We start from the raw sequence: 26,975 nt of genomic DNA, 5'->3' as shown, positions 1-26,975 counted from the left end.
AAAATTGTCAGTCTTTTTCAGGATACCCTGTAAGTAAATAAAAGTAATAAATATACTTGTGCAAATTCAGTAATGGTAGAAATTACATTTTTGGCATCAATCAGTGACAAAACTTTTTTCTCCATCATCCGGCGAAAGACCAAGAAACTTTTATATCGATTAATTGGTAAAAGATGAAGAATTCAGTTGGAGGAGGAGTTAGCAAGCTTCTTTTCCTGAAAACTAAATAGGAATTCTTAGAACTTATCTCAATTTCTCCATAAGTACATTAATTAAATCCATACTCAAATAATATTTTTTCATATACCACTGAGTATTATATAATCTTAATTCAACAGAAGTAACTAAATTGAGTAGTTTCCAAAATTTTAAAAGTATTTTTTTCTGAAAGGACATGCTTAAAAACATAGGATCTGACCGTTTCTTTAAATAATTTGTTTTAGTTTAATATTTTGAAAAAAATACTTAAACCGGTGCGCTTTCATTGTTACGCTTCTGCCGATGACATCAAAAATGATGAAATGCCATTCAGTGGTGCCATTCACAGAGCAAAATATTTAATTCGCATCTTTACTCACGTGTATTGGCAACGATAGGATTGATAGCAAGCGTAGAGCGCAATTTTAATTCGCTTCTTGATTATCATAACGTGGAAGCGCTGTAGAAAGATGCGCCACAAAATGCATCATTTGTGACGTCATCAAGACCACTCCTTGTTTTCAAAATCAGACATTTTAAAAAAATTAAATTAAAACATAACTGTTGGGAAAATGAAAATATTTTCTGGGTTCATGTTTTTTTTTTTTTTTTTTTACTTTTTTTATAAATTTCAGTGACAAAAAGTACTACTTTTGACTGAAGGAAACAACCCCATTTACAATGTTCGTAAACAGATTCAAAATATCTTATGCGTTTTGGTAGATGTTTTCCTTACTATTATTAATGTTTTTGTTCCGACTATCGATGTTTCGAAACATCGACATATTCTCATCGATGTCACCACTCCAATATTAGAGGGGAAAAAATCAGAAATACCTGAACTATATTGAGCAAGATAGTATTACTTAATGAGCAATGATGCCAAGCCTTCATGGATAAAGCGCAAAAGCATTTTATTTTACTAAGCCGTAACAAGTGATTTGTCTTATTTAGGTGTTCAAGGCAACAACATGGAGTTGAATTTTGATTCCAATCGTGACATCGAAGCAAAGTACAGCATTTACCAATATCAAAGATCTTCAAGAAACAGCACTAAGTTTGATTATAAACTCATCGGTGAATGGGTTAACAGCAATAACACAAAGTAAGGAACTATTGGTGAATAAGAATTCTCTACTTATTTTGAACTGGTGAATAGTTCAGTATTCGTAGAAATAAGACTCGCTAAATATTGTTACGCGTTCGATGCAACTTCAGACTTTCTTTCAATGACGACATAGTTCTTGAGAAAACACAGGAGATCTATTTACAACTATGTATAAGAAATATCGTTAGCAACTGCTAAAGTAACCATAGCAATTAGACAAATATCAATGAACACCGTAAACTCAACGGTTACGCACGTATTTACTTCCAAATACGCGAAAACACAGCGCAAAGGCTAATATGCACAATAACAGAGCTAACGGCTCAGACAGTTTAAAAAGCAAAAACTAACTCTCCCATTCAAATGCCACACGGCTTGTATACTGCTTTGGAATGTTCGACAAAATTCTAAATGCTTCTCGATGTTTTTTTTTAAATTCCATTCACAAATCTTATCGTTCAAAAATGGAGGGACCATATACTTCATTCGAATGTAAGGGGGTTGTATATTCATTGCAAGAAACTATTTACAGGTTAAGTTACTACAATAATTTTAGATGAAGAATAATAAAATAAACGCCAAATTGAGCCAGATTACAACAAATCAATCATAAAAATAATTACTATTTACAGAATTTGTAACATTATGAAATTCTCTTTTAAAGGAATTAACAGCAACAACCAGAAAAATAAAAAATAATCACAATGAGCAAACTTATCGGTGAGTGGGCTAAAAGTACAATCTGGCTCTGATAAAATAAAACTCCGATAGACGATTATACGTTTCTCTCTGTTGAAACATAGGTAAAGATTTTGTTGATTTGCTTTGCCAGCAATGTAATGAAATAATTATATATGCAATAATTAATGCCTTGTGTCACAATAAGAATTCCTCCCCTAGCAGAAATAAAGTTTTCCAAAGATAAGCCCTTCATTATCAGAACCGCGTTTCAACAACATAGGAAGCTCGTCCAGAACTAAACAAACCTACTTTCCCGCATACCATCATCAATTTTTTTTAAATATCAAATACTTCTCTCTAACAATTGCATAAATTATTGAGCAATCACGATTGCTTATTGCTTTCATTTGACTGTTTTGATGTGCTATCATTTTATTTTTCCACCAGCACCCTCTGCAGCACCACCGTCGACCGGCCGCCTCACGATGCTGCTCCTCTAGCGAGCAAAATCTCCAGGTTGCGTCCATATCTTACACTTACGCGCATACATACACGCGCGAACACACACATACACACACATACATACACCTACACACACATACACAAACACATACACGCATTCAAACACATACACACACTTACAGACACCTACACATACACACACAGATACACTTAACTACCCACACACTCATGCCTGCACACAGACACAAACACATATGCCTAGACACACATTCCCCCCCCCCCCCACCAAACACAAACACTCATACACACAACTACCCACACACTTATACCTGCACGCAGACACAAACACACATGCCTACACACATACACATACCCCCTGCACACAAACACACATACCCCCCATACACACACACACACATACCCCCCACACACGCCTACATACACACACACACTCGTGAATGCGAAAAACATAATTTGAATTCAAGATGTCAAAATTAAAATAACTTTTTTTAAAATGTTTTCCGTTTTTAACCCCCGGCACACAAATGAAAGGTTATAAATTTGACGCGTCTGTGTATCTGTCTGTGGCACTCTAGTGCCTAAATGGATGAACCGATTTCGAAAAACTTTTTTTTTTTTTTTTTTTTTGAAAGGAGAGTTGATCGAGAGTGTTCATAGATAGGTAGCGTCTTTGGATGACATTATTTAACGAAGATATTAATTAAAAACCTCTAAAAGGTTTTAAATCTTCTTATATTTATACTTGATGTTGAGTCTTAGGTAACCGTAGCTAAATCGTTATACATATATTTTATTCATGATACGTTAATTCTTCGAATAATCATACAATCTGAATCACTACATGTTCATTCAGGCTGTGTTTATTCTTCGTGTAGCCATATCTAAATACTTTGTATGTTCATTCATGATGTGTTAATTCTTCCAATAACCATTGATAAATCTTTGTATGTTCATTCCTGATGTGTTTATTCTTCTATTCCTTATCCAAATCTTTGTACGTTCATTCAGGCAGTGTTTAAGATTCAAATAACCATATCTAAATACTTTGTATGTTCATTCATGATGTGTTAAATCTCTGTATGTTCATTCCTGATGTGTTTATTCTTCTATTACCTTATCTAAATCTTTGTGCGTTCATTCAGGCTGTGTTTATTCTTCTAATAACCATATCTAAATACTTTGTATGTTCATTCATGATGTGTTAAATCTCTGTATGTTCATTCCTGATGTGTTTATTCTTCTATTACCTTATCTAAATCTTTATACCCTTATTCAAGCTGTGTTTATTCTTCTAATAACTATATCTAAATACTTTGTATGTTCATTCATGATGTGTTTATTCTTCTAACAACCATTGATAAATCTCTGTATGTTCATTCCTGATGTGTTTATTTTTCTATTACCTTATCTAAATCTTTGTACGTTCATTCAGGCAGTGTTTATATTTCTAATAACCATATCTAAATACTTTGTATACTCATTCATGATGTGTTTATTCTTCTAACCATTGATAAATCTCTCTATGTTCATTCCTGATGTGTTTATTCTTCTATTACCTTATCTAAATCTTTGTACGTTCATTCAGGCTGTGTTTATTCTTCTAATAACCATATCTAAATACTTTGTCTGTTCATTCATGATGTGTTTATTCTTCTAATAACCATTGATAAATCTCTGTATGTTCATTCCTGATGTGTTTATTCTACTATTACCTTATCTAAATCTTTGTACGTTCATTCGTGATATGTTGATTCTTCTGCAACCTTACATAAATCTTTGTATATTCGTTCATGATGTGTTTATTGCAGAGATAGCAAGTTATCCATGAAAAAGAAACCAGTATGGGAAGGGAAGGGCGAATTTATTAGCTCCATATGCAGCAGAGCGTGTGTCAGCGGAGAAGAACGAATCTACAATAGGGACAGGAAACGTCGATGCTGTTGGGAATGCAGACGATGTCAAGAGAACTTTTATCTTCCGAATCCGCATGGAAACTGTCAAGAATGTCCAGAAGGTTAGCAATTTTTCGTTTCCATCCAACACACTCTTGCCTTCTTGATAAAAACTGTTTGCAGAGACCGAGCAAGCCCTGGGGTAGTCCCTTCTCTCATTAGCGGTATGAATACAACTAAAAGGCCTCCGAAAAAAATCTTGTTTAAATGCAGTTTTTATCCTCTTTGAATACCTCTGGGGGTGATAGCACCAGGTAGCTATTAGCTCCTGAACTAGTTCTAAATTCTCATTAACTGTTCGATCCGGTGATGGTGCTGCCATCTATCGGTATAAAAAATAATGGAGGCAAGGCACTTAGTATGCAGTCCTCGACATAAAATACAGTTGCAGTCAGTTGTGACTCGGAATCGAAATCGAAATCCTCTTTGTACAAACTTCAATACAATTTTGTAATGCAAAAATGCTGCACGTTTGTTAGAACCACAAGTAATATGGAAATGAAAGAAAAAGAAACAAAAAAACACTTTAACAAATTTTCAGTAAATTACCGCCTATAGCCAGGGCTAAGGTTCCATCTCCAGCTCAGTCACTTCCTATGCCGGGCTGGTGAGTGCTGATACGCACGAAATTGCAGTCTTCGGTTGGAATGACTGAGCTGGCGGTATATTTCATGTACTTTAACAAATTACTTGTTACTTCCTTTTACAAAAAAGGGAAGTATTGTATTCGCGAAAAAAATTTCACTCAAAAATCGGCCTTAATTTCCATTTTGCTCACCCGCGAATGAATGTTGAGTTTATTTTTCAACCCGACCACACGTGGATATATGCCTAGGAACGTACAGACACCCGAAATATCAATTTTGACGATCCCTGAGTTAATTTTTAGTAGTAGTTTTATATTTAAATCCTAATAAATACAAATTCTATAAAATGTAACTAGGAAAAAAATGAATGCCTTGTGAGCCCAGTTGGTCCATGCGTTAACCAGGGCCTGAGTGTTTGTTTGGATGAGCACTATCGTCTCTTAAAGTTTTGTCCACCTTCAATTAAACAACCTGTACAATAGATTCAAATCTTTCCTTGACTTAAAATTTATTAACCCCATACGACACATACTGGGCGGTCATTCCAAACTCGTCAGCTTGCGAGATCGAGATTCTCGCTCACGTGATTGGTTGTGACGTAGAAATGTCGCAAAGTAGTATTCTAATCTACTCGAACTCTTGCGAGATCGAGATTCTCGCTCACGTGATTGGTTGTGACGTAGAAATGTCGCAAAGTAGTATTCTAATCTACTCAAACTTAGCTTGCGGCTAGGTTCGAGTAGATTAGAATACTACTTTGCGACACTTCTACGTCACAACCGATCACGTGTGTGAAAATCTCGATCTCGCAAGCTCACGAGCTTGGAATGACCGCCCTGTGCTCTAAATCCATCTGCTTTCTCTTTCCAGGACAACTTCCTACGACAGATTTCACAGAATGCACGGACATGGAGTTGAAATACCTTGGGAAAGATCTTCTCGATCCTTGGCCACTGGTTCCATTGTGCTTTTCGGTTTTCGGCCTCCTCTGTACTTTTACGATATTTATTATTTTTCTATACTTCCGGAACACACCAATCATCATGGCATCTGGACGTGAGCTCTGTTACGTCATCCTGGCTGGAGTGGCACTCTGCTATTGTTTCACTTTCTTTGCCATATCGAGACCGAGCAAGGTAATGCCAAAGTTGAATACTGGATAGTCAGTATTCATGCCCAAAAAAGGGCAAGACAAAAGTTTTTTTTTTTTTAGTCATTTTCGTTACTGAGATATTAGAATTAGCAGTATGAGTGCTGAATTGAACAACTGGACGACTAGAAGACAATGAATTAAATAACGAAATTGTAAACGTGTAGCCAATTGTGTTGCATTCAGGAACTACCAATGTTATTGTAGAAAATACGGGGTTTAAGGATTTAGTCCAGTAAGCATATACGTCGGACCTTGCGTCAAATCCGGTAGTTCTGATTTTTTGCAGAGTTGTTCATGATATTAGTCTATTAAATATTCCAAGTTTGTGACCTCGAGCGCCGAACGCAACCTAGTTAAAAATCGAAAAAACCGTGATGAAATTTCGGTTTTTTCTGTAGTTTTTGGCGATTTTAACATTAACCGACTAGTTTTTCAATAATACCTTCATTTAACGTTTTTAAAGCAGAAAGATCCCCCCTCCCCCCATTTCGACATGGAAAATGTCTTGTGGGCACAAAACATCGATGATAGATCGCCATAACCCTTGATAAGGGTATGGTGTAGCGATATGACGAGGCAGATACGGACGAACCTCAGTGGGGCAATCCAAGACGACTAATTAACTTAATGATTACATTGAATAACTCAATTGAATTTGACCTTGTTTGACTTATTTGACCTTGTTGTGCTTTTTATTTCACTATTCATATTAGAGCTTAATATTAAACATCATATTTCGAACCTTTTCGTTTTTTATTTTAACATCCCATAATGAAACATAAAAGGCTTCCATAATACAGCAGATGTAGAAATGAATGTATGAAAAATCAGAGCGGGAGGGAACCTGCTTAGGGGCCCTCAAATATCTTCAGAATAAACTAGAACGTGATAAGGGGTCTTGCTGAAACCTTTTTTCCGATAAATTAGCACTTCAACACATTAGTTTCAGGTCAGGACTTAAACCTGTTTTGCAAGACCATCGTTTGGTACTAAGAACATTTGTTCTGCCAATGAAATATAACATGAATTATTATTTAAAAAAAAAAATCAGACGAAGCATCGGGGACAGTAAGCACAAAAAAAAACTTATTTTGTCTATTTTTACCGCCTTCTCACTTCTTTTCCTTCACAGTTCATGTGCAGTGTTGTCCGTATGGGAATGGGGTTAGGCATGTCCGTCTGCTACTCGGCGATCATAACCAAGACCAATCGCACGTCGAGGATCTTCAACCGACGTCTGAGAACCGCGAAACGGCCCTCCTACATCAGCCCAGAGTCCCAACTCGTCATATGCCTGTGCCTCATCCTCATCCAGATCACGCTGTCCGTCATGTGGCTGTTCGTCAAGCCGCCTTCGACGAAGGCCATGTTCGTCGAGGCGCCACCGGAATGGATACTCAAGTGCGGATTCGGCAAGTTTTCGGTGCTCTTCGGGCTCCTCTACAACATGGTTCTCCTGGTGTTTTGCACTTTTTATGCATTCAAGACGAGAAATATCCCCGAAAACTTCAACGAATCTAAATATATTAGCTTCACTATGTATTCGTCGTGCATCATTTGGTTGGCCTTCATACCTATCTATTGCAGCGCCATGGATGATTATAAGGTATGTTTTTTGAATCGTCAGTTACTGTTGCAGTTTTTGTATTGAAAAATTAAAAGAAAAATGATTTCATAGAGTTGGTTCTCCATTTAATCCATTTAACAAATTTAAATGACAAAGAAAAATTTGTCCTTGAAAGCATGCATCCGACAAAAAAAAAGGAATTTTAGGAAAAAATCGAAAGAAGTAAAAACATTTCGTTCACTCTAAGAAGATTCCTAATGTTTTAAAAATGTTATCCATGTTTTTCGCTATCGAATGTATATTGCTTTGGTCCTTTTCAAACTTTTGAATGAAGCATTTAATCCAGAGAATACAAATAATCAATGTTTTAAATGGTTCTAATACTCACAAGGATTCTACTCTTAAAAAATCAGGAAACTTGGTAAATATTACTGGTGTTTACAGTACAGAAAAAAATGCAGTAAATTGTACTGAAAAAATAAATGACTGCAGCGACAATTGGTACACCACGTGACTTACAGTGCAAAGCACATAAACACAATCTCCCCTCACTCGATGCTTCCCCACTCGTAGGGTGGGCGGCAAAGCCATTTGCCTATCCAACGGTACCGTGATCGAAACCTGCTGCTCGCATTTTACATTTTTCAACTCTTGTTTATTCCACTGTAAAATTTTACATTAAAATAGCATTTTACGGTAAAAGTAACTGGCAACATGGATGCCATGGATTGCTGGACTAGGAAAGGGGAGCATCCCCCCCCCTACCCCGTGGATCCACTTCTGCTATTTTCTAATCGCTTTTCCCGAAGCTTTTCTTCAAGTTCGAATTCTATAAAACTAACTTTTCCTGCACTCTGTTGTAAATTTTTTTAGGTATATATGGCATTGGGGAGGGGGGAATTCCCCCAGTTTCCCTCCGTGAATCTGCTTCTGCTGTTGTCTAATCACTTTTCCCGGTGCGTTAGTTCTCGTTCTAAAAAACGGAAATTTTTTCCATTATTCTGTTTTCTGAACAGTTTTGGGTAGACTTGGGATTTTTTGTTTTCCTTTGTGCGGGATGAGGGAAGGAATATTCCCGCAGTTCCCCTCTCTGGATCCACTTTTGCAGTTCTTTCCTCGCTTCTCTTAGCTCCTTTCTTGAAGTCAAAGTTTTCAAAAAACGGAAGAATTTTCCTGTATTCTGTTCTGAACGTATTTAGTTGCACTTGGGGTTTTGGAGGGAAGTAAGTTTCCCTCCGTGGAACCGCGCCTTCTTCTTATTTGTTTATGGCTAGTGAAGACGTTTGTCTCCAACCTACGGCCCGCGAGCAAACTTTGTCAATCCGTGAAAAAAAAAATTAATTTTAATTTTGACCTCTTGAATTCAAATTATGTTTTTCGCAATCACGAGTGTGTGTGTGTAGGCGTGTGTGTTTGTGTGAGGGGGTATGTGTTTGTGTGTAGGGTGTATGTGTGTGTGTAGGCATGTGTGTTTGTGTCTGTGTGCTGACATAAGTGTGTGGGTAGTTGTGTGTATGAATGTGTGTGTGTGTAGGCATATGTGTTTGTGTCTGTGTGCAGGCATGAAGGTGTGGGTAGTTGTGTGTATGTGTGGGTGTCTGTATGTATGCGTATGTGTTTGTATGTGTGTATGTATTTGTGTGTGTATGTGTGCATGTGTATGTGTTTGTGTGTGTGTGCGTGTATGTGTATGTGTGTAGGACATGGATGCAACCTGGAGACGGCTTTGGCTATAGGAGCAGCATCGTGAGGAGCCGGTCGACGGTGATGCTGCGGAGGGTGGCGGTGGGAAAATAAAATGATAGGAGCGTCAAAAACAGTCAAATGGGAACAATAAGCAATCGTAATTGCTCAAAAAATAAAAAATAAACGTTTTTTTTTAAATGGATAATACAGCAAAATCACATTACTGTGAATACCAATGCAACGAAATATCCGTTTCAAAGAAATAAATGTTAAATCCCATTAATTGCCATTTTGCTTGAGGTCCACTAGTGAAACTCCCGTTACAACGAATAAAAGTTGTGGTCCCTTGAACTCCATTGAAACGGGATTTTACAATATATTTCCTTTTAAGCACCTTTTAATAAAACTAAGCCAAGAAAATCTCAAAAACCCATTACTAAGCTCCTTTGGGGCTGGTACAGCTTTGTTACTAATAATAAAGCTGAAAGTCTCTCTGTCCAGAGGATGTCTGTAGGATGTCTAAATCTCTGTGACGCGCCTAGCGCCTAGACCGTTCGGCCGATTTTCATGAAATTTGGCACAAAGTTAGTTTGTAGCATGGGAGTGTCCACCTTGAAGCGATTTTTCGAAAATTCGATTTTGATCTTTTTCTATTCCAATTTTAAGAACAAAATTATCATAAGCTGGACGAGTACATTACCAAGTCATCATAACGTGTAACCGTAACATGGGCGAGCAAATGAACGTAGCAAATTGGCCAGAAATTCGTCATCCATTATTTGTAAATAAGCAGGCCAACCAAATTACCTTTTAATTTTCAGCTACGGGCAAAGCCGTGCGGGTACCACTAGTAATTAATAGAACATTCAAATGCTCACTAATCTCATTTTTCTTTCCAGGTGCAGATCACAGTATTATCAATGAGCGTCAGTCTCAGCGGAAGCGTCACACTAGCTTGTATTTTCTTGCCGAAAATTTATGTAGTCATCTTCCGACCGGAGAAAAATGTTCGTTATCCAAGCTCCAACACGAACAGTGGGGCGACAACGACCTACGTCACTCCAGCTCCGATACGTTTTAAAAGGGTGCCCAAAACCAGTCATACTCTACCACCGTCAGAGGACTTCCAAAATGATTTGCTTGCGAACAAATGCTTGAATCATCCTCACGCCGGGAAAATATAAAAAAAGAATAGGAGGTCAATTATGAAGAACGATCTTGCTCGAACTTGGTTATGACACTATGCTTGCGTTCGACGAGCTCAACCGGTAGCTACTGGTTTACCGATCACGTGACAGCTAATGATCACGTGCTTCAATCAACCAATCAATAGCTTAAAATGGTAACCGGTAGAAGATAAAGGGAGTCCCAAAATTAACGCAAGATTTGAATTTGCCGCCATTTTTGTAATAAATTGTGGGCAATCTTGAAAAAAGAACAATTTGGCAGCTGAGGGTCTAGGGTTATTACAAATGGAGCGTTTTCGATTCTATAATGCGTTTTCATTATCGAACAATTATTTGAAAAATAATGAAAGTGTGGACGGGTCAAGCAGTTTACTGTTATTGGCGCTTGATATCGCAATTAGGTAATGCGCAGGTGGTTGTGGGATTGCTGACATAGACGTTTGACTTCAAATAACCCCATAGGGAGAAGTCTAATGATGTAAAATCACACGATCTGGGGTACAATTCATATCACCGAAACGAGAGAGTACACGAACAGGAAATTCCTTATGCAGTGATTGAATTGTTTCGCTGGCTGTATAATAGCATAACACTCCATTTTTACTAACCCTAAACTCCCAGCTGTCAAATTGTTCTTTTTCCGTGGCTGCCACAATTCACAGCAAAAATTGTGGCAAATTCAAATCTTGCGTTAATTTTGGGACACCCTTTAGAACGCTGCGGTTAGTAACCGGTCGACCGGTTAGGGTCGTCGAACGCAACCATAGTTTGTATCGTGGTTGTGATAATAAATTTTTGTAAATTATGCGCCTTATTTTTATTTAACACTCTATTTACGTGACATCATTGCGAATATACATAGAGTAAAGAAATTACATAGAGAGGGCCCGCTATACTAAGAAATTGAAGCCGAAGTTGCACCGCTGTATCCCAAGATCCTTAGCTTCTTGCTAAATATCTTGAGATACATTTTGATTCAAAACATTTCATTACGTAATCTCAATTGGTTGTTAATTTTAACTTAGATATTGTAGCAAGAAGCAGACCAATCCGCCGGCTACTTTATTCGGTCCCCTCGTGAGATTGGTGAAAACTATACTCGTAAAGCGACCATGTAATCATAACCCCGCCCATCATTGCATCACTGTATCCCATAATTCCGGCTTCAAGTTCATCTCCTTTTTACCACAGACAGGGCCTTTCTATGTAAATTTCTTTACTCTATGCAAATATACGACTTTACAGAAGGTCCTGTAGCAGATTCTCAACCTGTGGTCCACGGACAACTGATGATCCGTGAGCTGTTTTCACGTGGTCCGCGAACAGCTAATGAAAATTAATGTGTCATTTTTATAGTCGCAGTTTCGAAGAAAGACCCCCCCCCCCCCCAAAAAAAAGTGGAAAATACCCCTTAAAATAACTCTTCCTAAAAATTTCAATGACGCTGTCTGCGCTGACCCCTTTCCCCCAGGTGGACACCCCTACCGTTCACCTCATTCCCCCCCCCCCACTGGCTATTGTTATGAAATTATTGTTTCTATCGCATAGCTGCTAACTCTGCTCGAATCGTTCGGGGACTCCCGAATTTTTGAAACGTTCTCCCGAACTTCCTAATGGAGTAAATATCTCCCGAATTTTCTTCAAAACGACGGAATGCCCTTAGAAAAAGGATTTTGCTGGATGATTAGAATTTCAGGAAAAATACCTACAGTAAAACAAATTGATCACGAATGCAAAAAACGAACGGTCCCTTTTTGATTGATTTCATTTTCCTTCTTTCAAATTTATTTCCCAAAAACTGCTGTAAACTGTCCCGATATTTCTTCAAATTTTCTAAACCTTACCAGCTGCAAGGAAGGTTTATTATCACGAATAAGAGAAACCAAACTTATGTCTTTTTAAGAATATATTTTTTTTATCATTTTTGATTTTAAATCCTCATATAAATAACAGCCAATGATCGAGAAACCCGCGAGTCTGAAAAATTGATATGTTTTGGTAAAGTAAGACAAAACAACGTAAGTAGAAGCACAAATTTGAAAATTACAGCAGACACGTGTTTCGGCGTTACAGGGAATGCCTTTTTCAATGCAAAAAATAATGAGCTTATGGTTCATCCAAAGGTATTTATTTATCTTATGTTTTGGTAGTGTTTGACATGCAGGGAAAGGCTTTATTGTGACAAGGCTGAACTCGATCCGGTAACTTAATTGTTTTACTGGTAAGACAGTCATTTTAGGGGAATGAAGAATAAAAAAGTGGTTGAAAATTAACTTTATCCACTGAAGTTAGGGCTAAAATTTCAAAAGTGCTTCGTTCAAATGTAGAAGAGAGAAGCAATTTTCACACGTCATACCTTGACGGGCGACTTTCTAGTTAAAAAATAATAGTAGTTGCAATTTTCGAACCCAGCCGGATTTCGGAGCTTATACAGGATCAGTTCAAGAAATCGCTATATATTTTTAAAATGATTTTCTTTTCGTTGAATTTATTCATGCAAAGCCACGCAAATTTTACGCACAAGTCTAATTTTCAACTTTCAATATTGTTATCATGTCATCTCTCCAGGAGGGCAATTTCACCCACCCCATAGGAAATCAACTGTCTCTCGGAGGAAAACTCGATTTGTACTAACGCACACAAAAACTGAAAGAAATTTTGAAGAAAAAAATTGTTATTAAAAAATACAATTCGAAAAACTTCCTGGGATCCGCATCCCTTCACTTGAAAGTTCTCGAAGATGGGATAGAAGTGAGCAATCGGGACTTCAATTTTGAAAGTGTTCTGAAGAAGAATCTTGAAACACATCTATTTCCTTCTACCGCCATGAAAGATATTCCATAATTGTGTTGTCCGACGTTCATTTTCAAGACATTCCTAACGGGAGGGCGGGGGAAGAAGCAAGTCCCAAACCCAATACCTTCACTGGTTTTCCTCAGATACAATTGAAATTTTAGGACTTCGATTTCGGAAAAATTCTCGGAAAGTCTGTAAACGCTATTCCTTCCCACAACGTCCAAAGATGGCTACGCTTCTAGGACTTCAATTTCGAATAGTTTGAGGTGGAAAAGTCCTAAACATCGTCCCTTTTTCTAACTTCATCAAATAAAATTCAGAACTCCAATTCGGCAACAGCAAAGATAGCTTACTCATGCATTTTTTTTTTTCGGAACAATTCTAATGAAGAATCCTTGAACTTCCTACTCCCTATAACGTTGGCAATGGTGCCAACAGTTTCGTATTCAGGACCTCAAAGGACTTTCGTATTCAGGCGTTCAGAATTACAGGGTGGCAACAGGAACTGAAGTTCCCTGACTTTTCCCTGATTTAATAAAATGGTTCAAAAAAAAAAGACAATTTTTTTTTGGGAGGGGGAAAACCTACAAAACAGTATATTAAATTTTTATACAATGGAGAGATTATAGGAAATTTAAAAAAAAAAAAAACTATTTCCAGAAACCACTTAGCATAAGAATTTTAAGAAACTATTAAAATTACTTAGAAACATGTGTATTTATGATAGAACTAAAAAGTAATTGAAATTATTTTGAATTCAGTTTTTAAACAGTATATTAATTGTTGCAAGAATAGCAAGAAATAGTGAAAGAATTGAAGCAATGTAGTTATTCTTATATAACTAATTGACATATTTATGAAAAACAGATGAAACCATTTGACATCCATTCATAGGGAGCTTTTCTCTAATCAAGAACATAGGTTTTAATGAATGAATACAGCATTTAATTAAGATTTTCAAATGATTTCAGTATGTAACGAAAAAAAATCTTAGATTGCTTTTGTAACAAACAACTTTGAAATGCAAGATAAAAAAGAAAAGGAAAAACAATTAGTTAATTTTAAAATATATAAAAGAATACAACTTGGTTATAAAATTAAAGAATTACTTAAGTCTGAAGAAAAGAAAAGCTTTATAATCTGCGGTGACAACAAATAGTATAACGGCAAAAAACAAGTTTTTTAAATTGAAAGTTCAATTTTAGCAATTAAATTAAAAACGCAAAGTAATAACTTTTAAGCTTTTATAGCATTAATTCAAAAACCAAAGATTTCATCTTGAAATCGTGATTACAGTATGCTAATTACTTCGAGACAATGGAATAAAGGCAAAGGAGCTAAGGCATTAATGAAGGCTTCCTCTTTGCCTGTATGGTTGTTTATTTTACATAGCATTGAAAGTGTAAAAGGAAATTTTAAGCTAGGTAAAATAAACAACCTAACAGACATAGAAGCAATTTTAGGAAGTTCATCCTGTGGTTAATAAGTAAGATTCAATACTGTGACGTTGAGGAAAAAAGATGCACAAATATGCAGCAATGTATAATCGCCACTCATTTTTTTTGAACAGATAATTGGCGGAAAATACATAGGGAATTAGAGTACTTAATTTTGTAAAGCAAAAAAAAAAATTTTTTACTTCATTAAAATCAATTTTCCCTAATTTTTTCAAAATTCCCTGATTAATAAAGTTCCCTGACTTTTCCCTGATCTGTCGCCACCCTGAATAAGTTTCAATTTAAGCTGAAACTTTCGATTCATATTCTAACATAGAATTTTTTTTTAAAGGAGGGATTGGAAAGCTTACTTTATCTTGTCTTAAAATTGTAAATATCGTCCTAATATGATCACTATTCGCAGAAGAGAGGTTTTAGCCTAATTGCAAAAAAACTTATTTGAGGTAGTTCAAACGGCAACACATCTTTAGGGTGGAAAGGGGGTTTTGTGAAATTCATTAGCAACTAGAAATGTGACATCACTTTTGACGATGAAAACATAACGTGACATGTGAAAAAGGAGAAGTAAGAAATATTGAAAAAAAAAAAAAACTGACATGATTTCTATACAATATCCCTTTTAAAATCCAATTATTCTTCAAATCTGGAAAATCATTTCCTCTTTAAAAGTGGAATATAGACAATATATCATTAAGAAGCTTTAGGAGGGGGGGGGGGGGCTGCAGTTTACCCATTTATGATTTTTTCTTGTAAAATCTATCATAATAAAATCATAACTGAAATACAATTTCTATTTTTAATTTTCTAAAAAGCAAGCCAATTTTTTTTTTTACTGAGTGGTTCTTAAATATATTGTAGTAAAATCATTATAAAAAACCAAAACTACTTTCTCCACATCCACTTAACTCTATAAGCAATGTCTGCTAATCAACTTGTTAAGACATATCATATCGTCGCCTCAGAGCAACAGTAAGACATCGAATCCCAGGAATAACACGAAGAAATCCCACTGTTGCTCTGAGGCGACAATATATCAATCATAATACTGCAAAATGAAATAAAATACTAAATTGGAACAGTATTTTATTTTTCTCCTTTTGTCTGACAAAAATAAAAGAGAACTTTTTCAATTCACTGTTGAAAAGATATTTTGCAAAAATATTTATTGCAAATAATGCACTTTTACGTGACAAATACGAGAGCTTCAGTTGTAAACTTAAAACTTCATCACAAGTTTTTCAATTTCCTGATTTTTAATCGCACAACTAGCGATTATTTTGCTCCATTTATCATCTTCTTTTTCACGGTCAAAATTGTTTTATTTTAATTTTGTCAGTCCATCCCATGTACACTCACCTTTTAATTTTGTAATAATTTACCCTAAAAATTCATTATAATGGTTGTGAGGAGAAAATAATAGCGTGCTATCTAATGGTGCAAAAAAAAAAAACTTTTGCGTTCAACTTCATTCAGCAGATTGAGTTCTGATATTTTAAAATTCAACCAATTATTGGACCCATAAGAGAAAGAAAACAACAGAAATGATGGAAATATTTTATTAACTGATCCAATTATTTAGATGCACCAGATGCTGCAACACCGTGTTTCTGGGGTTTAGCCTGACCACCTTCTCTGAATCCATGCCTAAAAACAAAATTATTTAAATGTTAGAGAAGAAAGTACTTTCTCAAATCAGGAACACTAACACAAAACTGTTTTGTTACAGTGCTATTGAATAGCCCTTTGCAAATTTTGACAAAATTTAAATTTTTCTTTGAATTCCAAATAAATGTCTAAGAAAATAAAAAAAAAGAGGTAAGGTTGAGCACTTCCCATTCTATTCTAACAATTGAATCACAGAGTCAGGGGTCTGTCCAGGATTTTTCACAGGGTCCGTTTTTTGTGAAAAATCAAATAATTTTGTGAAAATAGAATTAATTTTGTGAAAAATCAAAAAATTTCGCAAAAAAAAAAAAATTTTTTTTTTTGTTAAAACGAAATTTTAGAATTTAGAGATGGCACAAACTGCATCAATTAAACTTAAAGTTGAGTGTTTTCCTCTTCTATGACGAGAAAATCATTCTGGATTTTTTTTCTGATATTTGGGGGGGGGGGGGCATCGCTCTTTCAAGTATCAATATTTATCTACCATTCTGCATTATATTAAATTATACTAGATATATTTCTGTACCATATTTAAAATAATTGTAACAAAAATATAAATAAATAAAACAAAATTCAGAATAGGGTTCAGCATTCAACTTTTTGACCCAAGACACTCTTAAAAAGCACAGAATTCGTTTAAAACTTATAAATTCCGTGATTTTAACAAAAATAAAAAGATATTTCAATTGTTTACCTCTTAACAAAGCATAATAATCATCAAAAATTCGAAAATTCGGATTCCCATAGCGGATGCAAAGAGATCGCAATTCTCAAAGTGAAGGCATCAAAAGTATAAAAACGGCTTGTAAAAGAAATATTTTTGATAAAATTATTTTAAAATTGCATTTTAGAGTCCTATGATAACATATCATTAATATCTGTGGACACAGTTGACCCAAAAAAATAATAATAATAAAATAAAAGTAAACCATCTATTCAGCATTTTAATTTTTGACTCATAACAGAAAATGGAATTTTGCTTTAAAAACTTGAAATGAGAGTTCTAACAGAAATAAAGAGACTTTTCATTTATTTGAATCCTAATAAAGCGAAGTTAGCTTGAAAAAAGAACAAAATATGATTCTCATATCGGATGTTAAAAGATTGCATTTTTCAAAATGCAGACATCTAAAGGGAAAAAAACGGTAATTAAAAGTTTATTTAAAGTTAATCATCCTTGTTAGCATCGAAAAATCAAAACCCATATAATTTTCTCCCAAAATAACAATTAAACATCGCACCGCACCGTAAAAACGCAAATATTGACAAGCCCACAAAATGATGAGAATATTTTCCAATCAAGTCATTATAAAGGTTCAACGCCAGACGCTAAGTGGTGATAGTTTTCAAGTTGGTAACCCTATCTGAAGCGATCATATTTTTTCCTCACCCTTACTATCCCTTTGCAGTTCTAAGTTCATTTCGCAGATATATATTATTATTGTTTATTAAATCATGAGCGGAGAAAAGTGCTTACCAATGCCTTTCAGAAAAGTTTACAACACCGCTGCTAATTAGCTGTGATAAAACAAACAACCATTATATTTATTTGGCAGGAGCATCGCAAGAGTGCCGATTTTTTCTTTTTTCAAAATTAGCCGATTTTGTATAAGCTGATCCCTCTAATTTGACTTAAAAAAAGGTTCCAAAAATTATCGGTTTATACACAGAAATATGCGTTATTTTGCTTTCAGATTTGCTCTTTCAATAAACAATTAGTGACAGATCCGATCTTGTTTATCAGAATTTTGTGAAGGGTCCGTTTTGTTTGATCGGGATTTTGTGAAAGGTCCGTTTTGTTTGATCGGGATTTTGTGAAAGGTCCGTTTTGGTTGATCGGATTTTTTGTGAAGGGTCCGTTAACGGACCCAAATATCCTCTGGCCAGACCCCTGAGAGTTGTATATATGCAGGCTTGCCAACCCTGGAGAAACAATTTGAGGAGCATGCGTGGTGATTTTGAGGAGTAGTTTAGTATTCCGCATAAAAATCAATTAAAAGAACTAAAACCACTTATCTAAAATTGTTTTATAGCTTTAATAAATCATTTTAAGCATGAGTATAAAAATGATCTTTTTAAATTAATTAAAGCTTTAAACACTATTTCAATCTTTGAGTATAAGGATCTTTAATTTCCAATATTTACATTATTGTTATGATAAAATAGCAAAATTTAAGCTTGAAAACTTTTGGCCAAGAAATAAGGAGAAAAAGCATTTTTTTTTTTTTGAGGAGAAACTCGGGAAAAATGCGGAGCAGTTGGCAACTCTCTATTATGTGAGTATTGATGCAGCCAGCATGGTTGATAAAGCATTTTTTTAGCCTACTTTCCCAGTAAAAGTCAGAAAAAGAAGAAAAAAGCATGAAAGAAGGCTTAATGCATCTTAAAAATATCCCGAAAAACAAAAAAAAAGTCAAAAATAAATAAAATAATTAAACAAATATCGAAAAATCAAAAATTGGAAAGTAGGGTATTGAGATGGGGAAAAATGTCTGTCGGTCTGTCTGTCCCCCCCCTAATAACTTTTGAATAAATAGTCCGATTCGAACAAACTTTTTTTTGTTCGAAAGATCTCGGCAAGGACACCTCATTCCCATATTTCGCTTTTTGGTTTGAACTATTTTTTGTTCAATTTTGAACAGTTCAAAAAAACTTAACATTAGCTCCTACGGGGGAATTCAAGGCAATTCCGAACTGTGAGGCGAATTTGCTTCAAACAAACTTTGTAGGAAAAAGCTTTTGATGAAAAACTTGTACATAAAATATCGTTTTGATTTGAACAATTTTCTGTTCAATTTTGAACAGTTCAAATCCCTTAACATTAGCGCCTACGGGGAAACTGAAAGTCAATGTAGATTCCGTACTTGAAGGCGGATTTACTTTAAACAAATTTTGTTGGAAATAGCTCTTGACGCCGAACTCCAGACTCCGACAATTTAGGGGCACCTGAATCCGAATCCGACTCCTGTGCCCGACAATTAATCGGACTCCGACTCCCCGACTTCGACTTCCTAGCTTTGGCAAAAATTTATACACGGACAAATGACTGACTCCAATTCTTGGATATTCGACTCCGACTCCTTCATCCCAAAATTAGATTGACTCCGACGCTATAGTTTTAACTGTGAAATAATTATTGCTGATGTGATTTGTTTTTATTTTAACGCTAAAGTTTTTATTTAGGTATTCAGTTTTCGGTGAATAAACTCGAAGTCATTTATGTTTCTACATAAAGATACGCGCAGACGATTTTTTTTTTTTTGACAATGAAAAGTATTTCTTTACGTTGACATTTTATTGTTTTTATTTATCTTGATAAGTGCATTAATTCATTTAAAAAATTATTTTTGGCAACAGGGGAAAAAGAAACGATTTTTTTTTTGATAGGATGTATTTATTTTAATGAGCTTATTAATTTTTATTATTTTTTTTCGTTTTGAAAGCTGTTGAAGATTTTTTTTTTAAATGGAAAAAAGTGTATTAGCTGCTTTGTTTAAAAGTTGCTGCTATTTTATTTGTTCGTTTTGTTTTGTTTTTTTTCTTTTTTTAAGCATCTAATTTTTTTAGATGAGTGAGGAATATTTTACTCCTAGAAAGTAGCTTAAAATATTGGAAAAATATGTTTGAAACAATTTGCGATTTTAGCTATTTTGAGAACATTGATCAGGTACTAGAAAGTAGTATGGGTATACGGGAAAGTAGGCTCGTCTAGTTCTAGACAGAACTTCTTGTTTTCTTTCTGATATTTATTTACAGGGAAAAGTATTCTGAGTATACCGCTGTCAAAGATATGGTTATGGAGCTATTGCCTTTACTCTTTAGTATTTACAGGCATAAGGTCATTTCATGGTATTTTTAACATTTATGTAGAGTTCGTAACATGACCTGTTTTGCAGTTACTTTTTAATTTAACTGGTTGATTTGCAAATTATTTGAATATGTTGAAAAGCGATAGCTTTGTGCAAGGTAAATTAGATAAAAATGGAACAACATTTAAAAGCACAAAAAGGATAAAAAGTTTTTAAAAACGCAGACATGTTTCGAAAGCAATAACCTCCGAAAATTATTAATATTTGAATATGACTTGTAATCCTTTTAACCCATAGCACACAAGCCTAAGCTCATTACAATGATTCCTTAAAAAATACAAGAAAATATGTAATCTTCCTTTAATATTATTCAAGAATAATTTATAATTAAGAGGTTACTATGAAAAGCTTAAAATAAAATAATATGCTAATCAAACAGTAAATCAAAAAGTTATGGCAAAAAAAAGGTAACGTTACGGACTCTACATAAAATACCGTGAAATGACACTGCAATAAACATTAATGTTTTTTCAAAAGCACCCCATATTGTTTCTATGCAGAAATACCCCATGGAGATGAGTTTTAAAAAAAAAAAAAATTATCTTCTCTGCTATAAATTCAATGACTGAATAACAGAGCAGCTGAAGCTTCAGCCATTAGTTGACCAAAGCTTCGGTATTCCACCAAATTGTGCTTTGTGCCATCTCGAACTAAAAATTGAATTTAAGCGAGAAACTGGAAGACAACTTAAACAAATTTAATACAACACAAATAAGCCAATTGACAATCCAAATCTTTAACACTTTCTTACTTGATAATTAATTTAAAAAACACATTTTTTTTTATAAGGAATGCTTGAAATGGAAAAATAAACGGATAAAAAAAATCAAATCCTAAGAGAATGTTAAAAATACATGCAAAAACATAGAAAACTGGAGACCAAGAAAAGTCATTACCTAAAATATTTTACAAGTTACTATTCATTTGGCTTGAATCAAATAATTAAAGAAGCACAACAGAAAATTTTTTGAAAGGCAAAAATTAGTCAAGTCAATTTCTCAATTTCAGCAAATTAGCAAAAGTCCAAGAACAACATGGCCGAAAACAGAAAATTCTTTCAACCCATTACACACAAACCCTGAGCTCATTACAATTATTGCTTAAAAATACAAGAAAACATGTAACATAGCTGCCAACCTCAAGATACAAAAAATAGGAGCACTTAAGGGAAAAAATAGGAGCACTGAGGGCTAAAATAGGAGCATGAAATCGTGGCCTGCGCTAAACCTTCCTTCTGTACCATAAGTTTCCATAAATTCTAAGCACTTATAAAATGCTTTTCTAAATTTTCATGTTAGATTTTCAACAAAACTACAACCAAGTTTAAAACAAAATTATTTTTCATTAAAAAAGCAACATTACACAGATACATATTGAAAAGTTTTAAAAAAACATGATTACTGTTTGATTTAATAAAACTGCAATCCTTTTTAGAAAATATGCTTTTATACATATCCTACATGCATAAAAACATATTGAAGATTTAAAAAAAACAATTATTTCTTATACTTGGAAGTAAAGCAACTTCATAGTAAAGGTCAAGACTCTGAAATTTTGAAAGAGGCCAGTGGCACTCGACTCCAAAAACTTAGTGGCCACCAATGTCATTAAGTTTTGAAATACAAACTGGAGTGGGGGAGGCAGTTTAAAAAAAAAAAAAAAGATGAATAGGAATTTAAAGAGATATATTCAATACTTTTTTTGCACATGGAAAATTTAAGTTAAAATAGGTTTCTGATTTATTAAAAAAATAAATAAATAAATGAATGAGAAGTCAGCAGGAACCTTCAATTTAGATGAAATAGTTTCAGTCTATAGCAAAGCCTACAAGGCAATAAGGATCAAATAGATAAAATTTCCCCTTCAAGAAAATTATTTTAAAAAAAAACATAACTTTTTGCCTTCTGTTATTTTTAATAGTTTGTATTGAGACAAACAACTAATTCTGTTTTCGGGAACTTGGGCTATTAATAGTCTTGTCTACTTCATGTTGCAAATGACAAAACATGGCAACAACGCGAAAAAGTCAAGACAATAGATTTTTGAGTTTGTTGCATTAAAAGTAATTATAAATAATTAATGAGCCTTAAAAAAACTAAAATTTAGACGAAATAGCGAGTTTTTAGCACATTAGAGTCTAAACCAATGAGGATAGAATGATATTCTGAAGAAAAAATTTTGCATTTTTCAAGAAAAAAATTTGGAATTTTCCGAAAAAAAAACCTATTTTGCATTATTTTCAATAGTTTGCATTCCAATAAACAACTAATTCCAATTATGAAAACTTGGCCACTTAAGAGTCTTGTGTACTAAAATCTCGCAAATGACCAAATATGGCGACTAAGTCAAAAATTCAGATATAAAATTTTGAATTTATAGCATGAAAAGCAATTATAAATAATTAATGACACTTAAAAAACTAAAATTTAGACGAAATAGCGAGTTTTTAGCACATTGTCTAAACCAATGAGGATAAATAATATTCTGAAGAAAAAATTTTGCATTTTTCAAGAAAAAATTTAGAATTTTCCGGGGGAAAAAAAAGGCCATTTTTGCATTATTTTCAATAGTTTGCATTGCAATAAACATCTAATTCCGATTTTGAAAACTTGGCCACTTAAGAGTCTTGTGTACTAAAATCTCGCAAATGACCAAATATGGCGACTAAGTGAAAAATTCAGATATAAAATTTTGAATTTATAGCATGAAAATAATTCAAAAATAAAAAATCCCCATGAAACTACAATTTAATTGCGAATTTTTAGCACATTCGTGTCCAAAGCAATAAGGATAAAATGAAATTTTAAATGGTATAACTGTTTTCATATTTCTCAATAAAATTATTTAAAATAACCAAAAAAAAAAAAAAAAACACATTTTGCAGCACATTTTGCTTATTTTCAATAGTTTGCAGTTAAAAGAAACACCCAATTCTGCTTTGTCTTTGAAAACGAAGGCGCTTAAGTATCGTCTGCTAACTTCCATCTTGTGAATGACCAAACATGGCGGCTACGTTTTACACGTAGCTGAAATGCTCGATGAAAAAACGACGATCTCCAATCGGCGCTCCCCCTCAGTGTTTATCCTGACACTAAGCTTCCAAAGCATCAAATTGTCTTCTCTTTTGTTGAGTTTGCGCACAATTCCTGCAATCGAGGATAGGGAAATTTCTTCTTTTTCCTCAAAAATCGAAAAGTGTACAAGCAAAGTCAAAAAAACGGAGTTTTTTGGAAAAAATCGGATTTTCGGAGTACGCAATAAAAATCGGAGAAACTCCGGGGAAAACGGAGCACTTGGCAGCTATGATGTAATCTTCCTTTAATATTATTCAAGAATAATTTATAATTGGATGATAAGTAACAGACAGCTGTTCAATATGATCATATGGCTCCACTAAAAACGCTCATTCATATGCATTTTCTCAGAAAGTGCTTATTCAGATTACTTATTACCTTTTAACTAGAGACGTACTGAGTAGCACTTTGGCCGAGTTACCGAGCATTCGGCCTTTCACTATTCGGCCAAGTTACCAAGTACCAAATTATGTTTTAAGAAGAACCACCGACACACATGTGATGAATTTCGAACTTATTGAAATAGTAGTATAGACCTTGTCCATATAATAGTTTTTAAAACTAAATTCCTGCTGAAATTTAATTACGCATTATATAAACAATTTTGCTTGTGTCAAAAATTTAACAAAAAAATTATTTTCAAAATTAAAAATAAATAAATAAAAGGTATGATTAATCAAGTTGGAATTAAAACAAATTACAGTTAATTCCTCTAATGTGGACACTAACAGGACAAAAAAATTTTTCAGCATTAGAGAGGTGTCCTCAGGACAGGGGTTCAATAATGTTATTTGCATTTGAACTGAGGATTAAAATTGTCCGCATAAGAGGGGTGTCCGTTAGGAGGAATTTCACTGTATAGCAATTATAGTTCTAGTGCACCAAACAAATTGTTTTATCTGCTTTTAAGAACTAATGTGCAGGAACACTGCAGACACGTGTTTCACCCCCCACCCCCCCGATTACAAGGAACGTCTTTTTTAGTGCATAACATGTGAGCTAAAAAACGTAAAGACATTCGACAAAAAAATCTGACTATTGTCGGATGCCTTTAAATCCACAAGCTCCCATTTTGTGCATTGAAAAAGGAATTCCTTGTAATGCCAAAACACGTGTCTGCAGTGTTCCTGCACTGTGCTTTTAACGTTGTTTTATTTCCTTTTATTTTTTAAGCAAAGGCAATTATATATTTTTTATATTATAATCCATTTTTAATATAAAAATTCCGCATTTTCTACTTACCTTTTTTGCATAATTTTTAATAAATAAGTTAATTTTGGAAACATTAAAATAAAGATTTATTCCATTGAAGCATTACAAACTTCATTATCCTCAAAATTTAAATTTGACTTATAAATATTAATTGTAAATGATTGCAGAATATAATGCTTGCTCTTTTTTATAAACTTTAGTATCTGTCTTGGACAGTATTCAATTTTTTACAACTACTCGGTATTGGCCGAGTATCTGATCAGAATTTGGCTGAGTAGTTATCGAGTACTCGGTACGTCTCTATTTTTAACGCATGTTTTATTCCCCCGAAAATTTTTTTAAAAAATGGAAATCTGTCAAAATACATCAAAATATTCTTGGAACATACCTGAAACGCCTCCAAACTTTTCTCAAATGCCTAAGACGACCAGTGCCGGTTGTCTTCCTACGCTTTCCCTTAATGCTCCAATTATCTATAAAACAAATTAATAAAATTAACCTTTGGACTCAAAAGAAAAGCTTTACTTTCAATCAACAATGAGTTTTATAAAAACATGTAAAATAACTAAGAACCTGAAAAGTAAAATACTGTATTGTGCAAAAATTGCTTGTATATCATCCAACATTATTCAAACACATATTTAGCAGGCAACAATACGTATACATTATGCAGGGAACCCCAGATGCTTTTAATCACAGAGATCAGTGTGAATGCAGCATCTTCCAGCATTGAATATTTTGATCAGCCAGAAGACAAGAATTTGTGAAGAGCATTTATGATTTCATACATAGCTTTTAACAATCCAGATTAGCATTTAAAAAAAAAAAAAGAAAAACATTTTTTCTGGCTCATGGTAGTAACAGAATCCCGTAAAAAAAAGTTCCTTGATTATTAACCGATTTAGCTTTGAAAAATTCCCTGATGTAACAATTGTGGCTGTGTAAGTTGACCACTTGCGGTGCAGCATTTTGGTGGTCAACTTACAGAGGGTAGTAATGAAAACTTTTTTTTTGTCATTTCTTGTCCCATGCATTCATTTTTAACTAATTGGAATACTTTAAACTCACTTTCATTGTTTAACATTACTTTAAAACAAAAAGAAAAAATGTTGTTTAAATATTTTTAGAGATTATTTACCAGAATGACTCGTAAAGTATCATACAAATTTAAAATTTCTGTGAATCGATAAAAAAAAAAAAAAAAAAAGAAGCCTCATTACTAATGAAAAACAACTTACTTGATATTATAAATTCCTATAAATTCATAAGTCAAAAGTTACTCAAATTCTCCATTTGATTTTTTCTTGAACATTTGTGATCATGGTAATCTACTTTTCAACAAAATAACTCCTTATTGCAGTTTGGCGCATTTTCTGGGACATAACATCAGCCCAATGTTTTTCGATGGAAACATAAATATTCATAGGATTTTTTAAAATGTATGGTTATTTATTTGAGGCATAACTGATGAAACTATTAGTACAATCTAATGCTTTTGCCTAGTGGTCAACTTACAAAGGGTTTTTTACAATACTCCAAACCAAAGCTGGTGTATATTAGTGGTCAAGATAGAGAGGTGGTCAAGTTACAGAGGTTTTCCTTCATTGTATAAGATAGGACTAATTCCGTTCCTGACGAAAGCGGTCAACTTACAAAGGTGGTCAACTTTACAGGTTTTACTGTATCTAAAATGTAGAACCACATTTTATAGCATACGTGCTGTTTTTGCAAGAAACCCAAGCAGTAGTTTTTATTTTGAAAAATAAGAGGAGAATCAGTAGATTTTTAAATCAGAAAACATGAGAGAAAACGGTAAGATTAGCATTCAAGATACTTTTAGACTTAACTTTTTTAAATTAAATTTTGCTTGGTTTAACCTTTAACTTGTGACATTTAAAAACTTGCACTCAAAATGATAACAGAATTTTGCAACAAGCCTTTCAATAAAGCTCATAAACAAAAATGAAAAAAAAAAAGAAAAATTAAAAATTTAAATTAAATTAAAAAAAAAAGATACAAAAATATTGAGATCAGCTTTTTGAAACAAAAGATTAAAATAATATCAATACAGACACGTTTGATGGTCAGAACGTTTTGAGGAAATTAAAGAATAAAAAAAAACATCCAATTTGGGGTGATTTTTGCAAATTTTCATTTTTTGATGGGTTCAATCTCAACGCTTAGTTTTTAGCAGTTCTTTACCCGATATTTTTGAGAAATTTATAAAGTACCCAAATTTCCAGATAACTTATACAAGTTCGTACTCAATTTCAGAAATAAAATGAAGGATTTTTGGAGGA

At 33.9% G+C, this 26,975-nt stretch overlaps 1 protein-coding gene and 1 long non-coding RNA gene across 2 annotated transcripts in view; one reads left to right on the top strand and one right to left on the bottom strand.

Moving 5' to 3' along the window:
- LOC129216578 (metabotropic glutamate receptor 3-like) overlaps positions 1-10,639 on the top strand; it is a 40,814-nt gene extending 30,175 nt beyond the window's left edge. The window contains exons 7-11 of the mRNA XM_054850793.1: positions 1,153-1,303; positions 4,279-4,484; positions 5,880-6,145; positions 7,295-7,768; positions 10,315-10,639. Of these exons, the coding sequence (XP_054706768.1) occupies positions 1,153-1,303; positions 4,279-4,484; positions 5,880-6,145; positions 7,295-7,768; positions 10,315-10,599 (1,382 nt within the window). The 3' untranslated portion in view covers positions 10,600-10,639. The remainder of the gene's footprint in view (positions 1-1,152; positions 1,304-4,278; positions 4,485-5,879; positions 6,146-7,294; positions 7,769-10,314) is intronic.
- A 5,758-nt stretch (positions 10,640-16,397) lies between these two features.
- Positions 16,398-25,149, bottom strand: LOC129216061 (uncharacterized). The gene is made up of 2 exons (XR_008580164.1): positions 25,064-25,149; positions 16,398-16,499 (listed from the first exon to the last, which is right to left on the bottom strand). It is a non-coding gene; the product is annotated as an uncharacterized LOC129216061 (long non-coding RNA).
- Between the last annotated feature and the right edge of the window lie 1,826 nt (positions 25,150-26,975).

Source organism: Uloborus diversus, chromosome 2 (assembly GCF_026930045.1).
Source record: "Uloborus diversus isolate 005 chromosome 2, Udiv.v.3.1, whole genome shotgun sequence".
NCBI classification, from domain to species: Eukaryota; Metazoa; Arthropoda; class Arachnida; order Araneae; family Uloboridae; genus Uloborus; species Uloborus diversus.
Note: the sequence above shows the minus strand (reverse complement) of the source record. Positions and strands in the feature narration are given on the sequence as shown.